This window comes from Stegostoma tigrinum, chromosome 16, assembly GCF_030684315.1.
Source record: "Stegostoma tigrinum isolate sSteTig4 chromosome 16, sSteTig4.hap1, whole genome shotgun sequence".
NCBI lineage: Eukaryota > Metazoa > Chordata > Chondrichthyes > Orectolobiformes > Stegostomatidae > Stegostoma > Stegostoma tigrinum.
The window spans coordinates 35645643-35654757 of NC_081369.1; the positions used below are offsets into that span (position 1 = coordinate 35645643).

General features: G+C 40.5%; 1 protein-coding gene across 2 annotated transcripts in view; it reads right to left on the reverse strand.

Moving 5' to 3' along the window:
- Positions 1 to 9115, reverse strand: part of cep89 (centrosomal protein 89) — a 115396-nt gene that overhangs the window by 45549 nt on the left and 60732 nt on the right. For both annotated transcript variants that reach the window (XM_048546660.2, XM_048546659.2), the window contains exons 13-15: positions 6080 to 6183; positions 823 to 938; positions 90 to 270 (exon numbers count right to left, since the gene is read on the reverse strand). In XM_048546660.2, the coding sequence (XP_048402617.1) occupies positions 90 to 270; positions 823 to 938; positions 6080 to 6183 (401 nt within the window). The remainder of the gene's footprint in view (positions 1 to 89; positions 271 to 822; positions 939 to 6079; positions 6184 to 9115) is intronic.

Below are 9115 nucleotides of genomic sequence, written 5' to 3' on the forward strand. Positions count from 1 at the left end.
TCTTCACAAATACTTCCGCATATAAACCTGAAGGATTTCTTATTTCTAAATGTTAATTTTAGGCATTTGAGCAAATGAAAAAAAAGTACCCTTTGAGATCGTTCACCATTGCAGTATGCTCATCAATTCTCACTCTGTCATCAAGAGTTGCTTTAAGTTTGTCATACTTTGAGAAAAGTTTGTTCAACTCTTGTTGAGTATCATGTAATTCCTTTTCTTGGCTTTGTTTCTCCGATTCCAGCAGCATCAATTGTTTAGTCAATTTTGACACTAATATAAGAACAAAAATATAGATTGAGACATTTGGTAGTCTGTCCTTGATGCAAATCCAAAAGGAGTGGTCAATAGTTTGAAAAGCTTCAGAAGATGGTGCACCTAGTCTGAAGCTGAAGTAAAATGGTACCATGAGATAATGATGACAAATGTCACAATGCAGATGTATCACATTTCTAAAATTTTAGAACATTCAAGCTTGTGGTATGACAGTCTGTAGCAAAAGCAACTATGTAACTGAGTTGCAAGCCTGCAGGAATTCTTGACGTAAATTTAAAACATTATAAACTAAATAAATGTTCAAGGCAAAAAAACAAACAAAATATGAAGGGAACTTTATGAAAAAGCAACAGTGAAATAAAATAATACTGGCAGAAATAAGTAAAAGATAACCTGAAGTCTACTGATTTACAGATATACACTACAAGGAGGGGAGGTGAAGACACATGATAGCAAGAAAAGTCTTCAAGAAATTCAAGTGGGCTGGGACTAGATGTTAAAATAGTAAGAATTCATTCAAAGATCCAATTGTACTGTGTATAGGCTCACCTTCTTGTATGTGTCTGCTGTGACTGCTTTTTGCTTTAGCTTGCTGTATCTCTAGCTGCTCCATCAAGACTTGGTTTTCCTCCAAAACCAACTTTGCCTGATCCTGCAATTGATTCCTGGAAAAACAAAATTGAAATCCCTCTCATTATCCATTCTGTATCCAACCCTATGAGCCTGAAACAATCAGCAACATCACAGTTACATTACATTTTAAAATTTCAAAACAACCAATTGGACTGCCATTTTTTGTGAATTGATGATAATTTTGTGTAAATAAATGGTTTACAAATACAAAGGGAAGGTGGTGTAGCCAAACATCACTGGATTTATAATCCAGAACCCAAAACTAAAGTTTTGGGGCCATGGGTTCAAATCCCACCATTGTGGACAGTGAAACTGAATTCAATGGAAAGTCATTCTTAGAACCCATCTTGTTCACTAATGTCCTTTAGGGAAGGAAATCTGTCATCCTTACATGGTCTGACCTACATGTGACTCCAGAACCATAGCAATGTAGCTAAACTGCCCTCCCTCTGAGTGATTAGGGTTGGACAATAAATGCTAGTCAGCAACACCCAAACTCAATGAAAGAATAAAAAAGACAATAAATTATGGGTGAGAAACGGTAATTCTATGATATTAGTTTCAGAAGGTAGACAGGGCTCAAGGGAGAAAAGACAGAATCAAAGTATAATCCCACACAACCTACTGAATGTCTCACAACAACAGGCTGCAAGGTCAGGATTGGGAAACTTACCATTCAGAGTCACCACTGTCCCTGTCATATGGGAGGAGACGTGTTTTTAAGAAGTTTCTTCTATGGAGATGCAGTGATATATATCACTGGACTAGTAATCCAGAGCCCCTAGAAATTCTGGGGACATTGATTCAAACACTACCATGGAAGATGGTAACATGTGAATTTATGACCATTGTTAAAAAATAACCAACCTGGTGCACTACTGTCCTGGACAGAAGGAAATCTGGCTTTCTTGGTCTAGCCTACATGTGACTCCAACCCCATAGCTGTATGGTTGATGCTTAGCCACCCTCTGAAATGGCTTAGCCAGCTACACGGTTGTATCAAATTGTATGAACAAACTGAAAGGACCAGCCAGCATCAAACTAAACACTCAAAACAACATTGTAAACACAACCCCATCAACTTAGCAAATTTCCCTTTACCAACATTTACAGGCTTGTGTCAATATAAGAACTATCCTACAACAAGTTAAGCAATTAGCCTGACACAGTCATTATCATACATTAAATGATATCCCAGGCACCACCACAGTGGAGGACATACATATCAACAGCACCATGCCTAGGTTTGGCAAATCAAGTAGGCCCCTGTGCTGGCACCATAGGCACCTGGGAGGAACTGGAAACCAGGGTGAGGATGATCTTTCAATAGGTGGAAGTGGAACCATGTGATCTTTTGCTAATTTCCAGATTAATTTGAAGGCAGCAGTATTAATGCAAATGAGCTTCATGTAGAGCCACAATGAAGGGGAGAGGAGAGGAGACTGCACAATGTGATTTGTCTGAGGGGAGGGGATTCCGCCCTACTGTGATTTACCCGGGCTCCAAACTCACATAAACGACTGGTCTGACAAAGAGATATTGGCATAATGGTATACAGTTGGGAGTCACCACGGCAGTCCTCAACATTAACTCGGGACCACATGAAATCTCATGGCATCAGATTAAAAATGCAGAAGTAAACCTCCTGTTGGTTACCTCCATTTCGCTGATGAATCAGTACTCCCCCATGTTAAATACACAACTTGGAGGAAGTACTGAAGGTGCCACAGAATGTTCTCTGGCTACAGACTTCAATGTTCATTCATAAGAGTAGTTCAATGGCACCACTACAAACAAGGCTGACTGAGGCCTAAAAGACATAGCTTTGAGTCTGGATCTGCAGATGTTGAGGAAACCTAGAAGTGGGAAGCATTCACTTAAGCTCTTCCTCACCAATCGACCTGTTGCAGTCATGTCTGGCCATGATGGCATTAGTAGGAACGAATACCACACATTCATTGTGAAGATGAAGTGCCGTCTTAACACTGAGGATATCCTTGATCATATTGTTGTCCTTGTACTAAATGGGACAGTATTTAAACAGATTTAACAACTCAAAACTGGGTATCCCGGAAGTCCTGTGGGTCACAGGTAGAGTGGAATTAGTATTCAGCTAGAATCTCATGGCCTGGCATACCCCTCACTACAACATAATCATAAAACTGGGGGATGACCTCTGGTTCAACGAAGACTACAGATGGCACAATTAAAATATGGTGTCAACTTGGTGAAGCAACAACACAGGATCACATGCATGCCAAAAAACATAAGCATGTAATTGACAGGACTAGGCAATCTCACAACCAATGGATCAGATCTAAGCTCTGCAGTCCTGCCACACACAGTCAGTCATGACTGGCAGTGAACTCTAAGTGACTCACTGCAGGAGGCAGTTCCACGAATATCCCCACCTTCGATGACAGGAGAGGAGAGTGCAAAGGCAAAACTAGAATATTTGCATCCATTGCAGGAACAGCAACTCATATTCCGCCTGGGAACCCTGCAGCCATATGGTATCAATGTGGACTTCACCAGTTTCAAAATCTCCCCTTCCCCCACTGCATCCCTAAACCAGCCCAGTTCATCCCCTCCCCCCACTGCACCACACAACCAGCCCAGCTCTTCCCCCCCACCCACTGCATCCCAAAACCAGTCCAACCTGTCTCTGCCTCCCTAACCGGTTCTTCCTCTCACCCATCCCTTCCTCCCACCCCAAGCCGCACCCCCAGCTACCTACTAACCTCATCCCACCTCCTTGACCTGTCCGTCTTCCCTGGACTGACCTATCCCCTCCCTACCTCCCCACCCACACCTTCTCCACCTATCTTCTTTACTCTCCATCTTCGGTCCGCCTCCCCCTCTCTCCCTATTTATTCCAGTTCCCTCCCCCCATCCCCCTCTCTGATGAAGGGTCTAGGCCCGAAACGTCAGCTTTTGTGCTCCTGAGATGCTGCTTGGCCTGCTGTGTTCATCCAGCCTCACATTTTATTATCTTGGAATCTCCAGCATCTGCAGTTCCCATTATCTCTGATACTATTTGCATCCATCTTCATTCAGAAATGTCGAGTGGATGATCCAAGTGAGTGTCACTCTTGTCACAGGTATTAGTTTGCAAGCAATTCAATTCAGTTCTCGTGATACTGAGGAATGATTGAACGCTCTGTATACTGTAAAGGATACAGGCTCTTTCTGAGCATAGTACTGATGATTTTTGCTCTAGGACCAACTGCACTCTAACCAAACTGTTCAGAACAATTACGTCTCTGGCATACAATTTGAAAAACTGCACAAATATGTCTCTTGCACAAAAAGCAGGATAAATCCAATCTGACCACATATATCCTTAGCAGTCTATTCTTTGTCAGCAAAATGATGGAAGGGGTCATCAACAGTGCTATCAAGCCGGTATTGCAAAGGAATAACCTTGAGTTTGGGTTCCAGCAAGGTCACTTACCTGCTGACCTTACTACAGTTTTGTACTAAACATGATCAACAAAAAAAAACTGAACTTCAGCAGTGAGTTGAGATTGACTAACTTTGACATCAAAGCAGTATTTGATTAATTATGGCATCAATGAACCCTAGCAAATTAGCGTCAAGGGAAACCAGGGAGAAAATTCTCTGCTGGGGTTGCAGTCAAACGTGGTACAATAGAAGATAGTTGTGACTGTTTGAAGGTCAATCACTCAGCTCCAGTACATCACTCTTTGATCCTTCAGGGTTGTGTCTTAGTTCCAGGCATGTTCTACCACTTCAAGAGTGACGGTTTGGAGACGATCCCAATTGTTTGAACGATGTTCAACACCTTTCTCAATTTTTCAAATAATGAAGCAGTCTACTTCCATATGCAGCATCTGGCCAACATCCAGCCTTGAGATGAAAAGTGGGATGTTAAATTCATGCCACATAAGCACCAGGCAATGATTATCTCCAAGACAAAAGAATCTAACAATCAATGGCAATAGAATCAAATAATCCACCATAATCAATTTTCTGTGGGTACACATTGGCCTGAAAATGAAACGAGTCACCCATTTAAATACTTTGGCTGCAAGAGCAGGTCACAGGCTAGGAATTCTCAGTGAGTAACTCACTTCCAATCTCCCCTTTGCCTGTCTATCATCTACAAGGTACAAGTCAGGAGTGTAATTAAAGACCCTCTATTTGCCTGGAGGATGCAGCTCCAATAAAACTCAAGAGGCTTGATACCATCCAAGGCAAACACGTTAACTTAATGTTACCTTCAATATTTATTTGTTTCATCATCAATGTACAGCGGCAACAGTGTGCAGCTTCTACAAGATATTTTGCAGGAATTTACAAGGATCCTTTGACAGCATTTCCAAAATCCACAATCGCTATCATCAAGGAGGAGAAAAATAGGAGAGATCATCACCACCTGCAAGTACTCCTACAAATCACTCATTATTATGACTTGAAACTATATTGTCCTTCTTATATTGTCACTTGGTCAAAATCCTGAACTTCTTAACAATACCGTGGTTGGGCCCAGGCTCCAAAAAGGCAGCTCACCACCACCATCTCTAGGAAAATTTGAGATGGGCAATAGATGCTGGTCTAGCCAGCAAAGCACACATCCCATGAATGAATAATAATAAAAATAGGAGTTTGCAAAAACCTATTGAGGAGGATTCTTAGGTCTGTCCCGCTGAAACTGTGGCTTCTTTTCTTCTACGTTGCAGTGTCTTTCTTTAGCTAACCCTATTAAACATTCTGGTAGAATAGAAGACTTCAATAAAAGCGCACAAAATCCAGTGCCGTTCTGAGACCAACCAACGTGATCACTCAAGGATTCTAGTAATTAGATCCTACTGCCTGAGCTCACTTCTGCATTTTTCGGCTGTGCTTGTCATCTGGAAGATTTAATTTCAATTTAAGGATATGTCCGTTATAGTATCCCAACTATTATACAGGATTCTTGCTACAATTTTACTAATGTACGCACAGAAGAGTTAAACCAACAGGCTTTGATGGTCGGCACTTCAAAGTACAGCAGGTCTAAATGCTGATTGGGGTGCAAAGTCAACACAATGAAGTTCTTGAAATTTCAGCACTTAACGTTTCCGCTAATCTTCAAGGCACTAGTAAATGACTAACAGGCTATATTGACTATAATTCAAAGCTTCTGACATTTTTACTTAGTATTTCATACCACGCTTTGCTGCTAACAGCACCATTTCTTTCATGTTGTTGATGAAGCTGTTCATTCTCCCTCACCACCTCTTCGACTCGAGCTCTGAAATTCTTCATTTCCTCCTGTGAATAAGTAAGAATATTAGAGAAGTGAGGAAGGATCAGGAGAAAAGAGTAGCACCAACAACATGGGAAACCCCAAAATTTTCTATGGGCAGATAAACAGTAAAAGGGTGGTAAAATACAAACAGTTGGGTCAATTACAGATCAAAGATGGGGTTTCACAGGTGGAGGCAAGGGGCATTGTTGAGGGTTAAAGAATATTTTGCATCACTCTTCACCAAGAAAGGAGATGTCATCCAGTCCGTGGTGCCAGAATAAGAAGCTCTGTCAGTAGAAGAGTTCAAAACTGATGAGGAAAACCATGTTGGATACGCGATCGATACTTTATGTTCATAAGGCACCAGCACAAGATGAGATGTATCTTAGGATCTTGAATGAAGTCAGTAAAAATTGCAGGGATACCGGCAATACTCGTCCAGTCTTTCCTAAACTGACGATCACTGAAGGACTGCAGAAATTACATACTTATTCAAAACAGGTTGGAAGGATAAGCCTAGCAGTTAGAGATTAGTCACATTAAATTCAGTGGTAAGGAAGCTTTTAGAAGCAATTATTCAGGATACAATTAATAGCCACATGGGAGAAGATGGATTGATTAGGAACAGCCAGCATGGATTTCTAAAGGATATTTGATTAATTGGCTAGAGTTTTTTGAAGAGGTAACAGAATGAGTTGATAAAGGTAATGCTATTGACATGATGTACATGGACTTTCAAAAGGCATTCAATATGTCATAACATAACAAATGTCTAAAACAGGCTAGAGTTCACGGAATAAAAGGAAAAGGAACAATATGGATACAAATTTGGCTGAGTAATAGGAAATAGAGTGTAGTGGTCAATTGATATCTTTCAGGTAAAAACTTTGTAGCAGAGTTTCCCAGGGACCCTTACTTTTCCTAATATAGTAATGATCTATATTCTGGCACACTGGGACAATTCCAAACCTGAAGATGATACTAAACTTGGAAGTGCCATAAACTGTGAGGACAGCGCAAAACTCCAAAAGGACATAAACAAGTTGATCAGGTAGGTAGATAGGTAGCAAATGAAGTCGATGCAGAGACTGGTAAGGCAGAACATGGAAGTTTAGTCGGAAGAACATGGGCAGTCAATAGAAAATGAAAACTACAATATCTAAGCAGGTGCAGTACCTGGATATATAGATTGCTGAAGGTGGCAGAATGGGTGCAGAAGATAGTTAATAAAGCATACAATACAACTGGCTTTATTAATAGGGGATCAGATTGCAAGAGCAAGGAGGTTCTACTAAGCTCATACAAGACGCCTGTTAGACCTCAGTTGAAGTATTGTTTACAGTTCTGAGTGCCACACTGTAGGAAGGACATGAACGTACTGGGAAGAGTGCACATCAGCTTTAAAAATATAGTCCCGGGAATGACAAAATTCAGTTATAAGGTTAGGAGTGTTTTCCTTGGAAAGTAGGGCGATAAGAGAAAATCTGATACAAGTTTTCAAGATCATGACAGGTTTAGATAGAGTAGATACAAGAAACTGCTCTTGCTCATAAAAGTATTAAGAGTGAGTGAGTACAGGTCTCAAAGGATTTGCAAACATAACAAATATGATGTGAGAAAAGTATTTTTTCACACAACAAATGGTTCACATCCATAAGGGAATTCGCCGCCTAGGTGTGGTGGAGGCAGAGTTAATTGAGGCATTCAAGAGAGCATTAGATGATTATTTGAATAGAAGCTACTTGTAAGTGTATGAGGAAAAGACAGGCAAATCCCAGTCTAACTCATAATGCTCACTGGCGAACTAGTGAACACATCAGGTGCCGAATGGCCTCCTTCAGCATCATAACAATTTTGTGATTCTGAATGTTCAAAGCTCAGATGCGGGAATTAAGAATAACCAAAGACAAATCAGCATTGGCGTTGCTTCCAAAATCAATGTGTTTTTCTGAATTGTAATTATCAAGTAGGAAAAGAATATGACCATTGTTAAATATTTGGCAATGTTAATACTTGATACACAAGAATGCATATATTTATACAGAGTCCTGAACATATTAGGTTTTGCAAATGTGGAAAAAAATCAAGTAGTTCTGAACAAAATCCGGGAGAATGACTGAAGAAGTAGGCAGATTTTTATTTTTGGATTAGATGGAGATAGCAAAAGAGATTTCATTTCTAGAATAGAAAATTTAAACATATTCATGGTAGAACACAGAAGGGATCTAGAAAATAGGTCAGAGTCACAAAGTGGAGGACTTATGCTGGCAGAACAGTACGTAGTTAAAGTGGAAGATGACAATGGAAATAATTGTACGCCAAGTCAATAATCAATGCTGATACTTAACATTCAATTCAATAGAACACTAAAACAACCTTCTAAGTTACAGAGGACTGAAGTGTAAGTAAAAAGAACTTTCTGTGAGACATGATGAGTTGTCAGCGCCCTAAAGGTAACTGAAAAATGTTTCATTAGTGAGTCAAATCATGAGCAGCAGTAGGAGGATTAGGAAAAAGCACTACTCAGATGACCATGTGAAGCGACAAATAAGCCTTTGCAGAAGGTGCACTGGCTACTCTGGACAGATGGAGGTAATTGAGAGTAATATCACAGACATAAATCACAGCAGAGAGCTGGAAAAAGGTGGAGTGATCACCTGTCTCAAAATCCAGTGGAGGAGATAATAGGGTCAATTTTCTTCTTCCATTAAGCTGGGTAATGAAGTGAGATGAGAACAAAGTTGTAAAATAGGTCACAGGACCTGGATGCAACACATTATCATTTCAGAACGAGCTATCTGGAAGCGAAGTGCCCAGCATCAATGAGTAGCAAACAAAGCATACAAATAAGTAAGGAATGCGTGAGAGAGACACGCAGAGTGAGAGAGAGAGAGAGAGAGAGAGAGAGACAGTGAGAGTATGAGTGAGAGACTGCGAGCGAGAGAGAGTATGAGC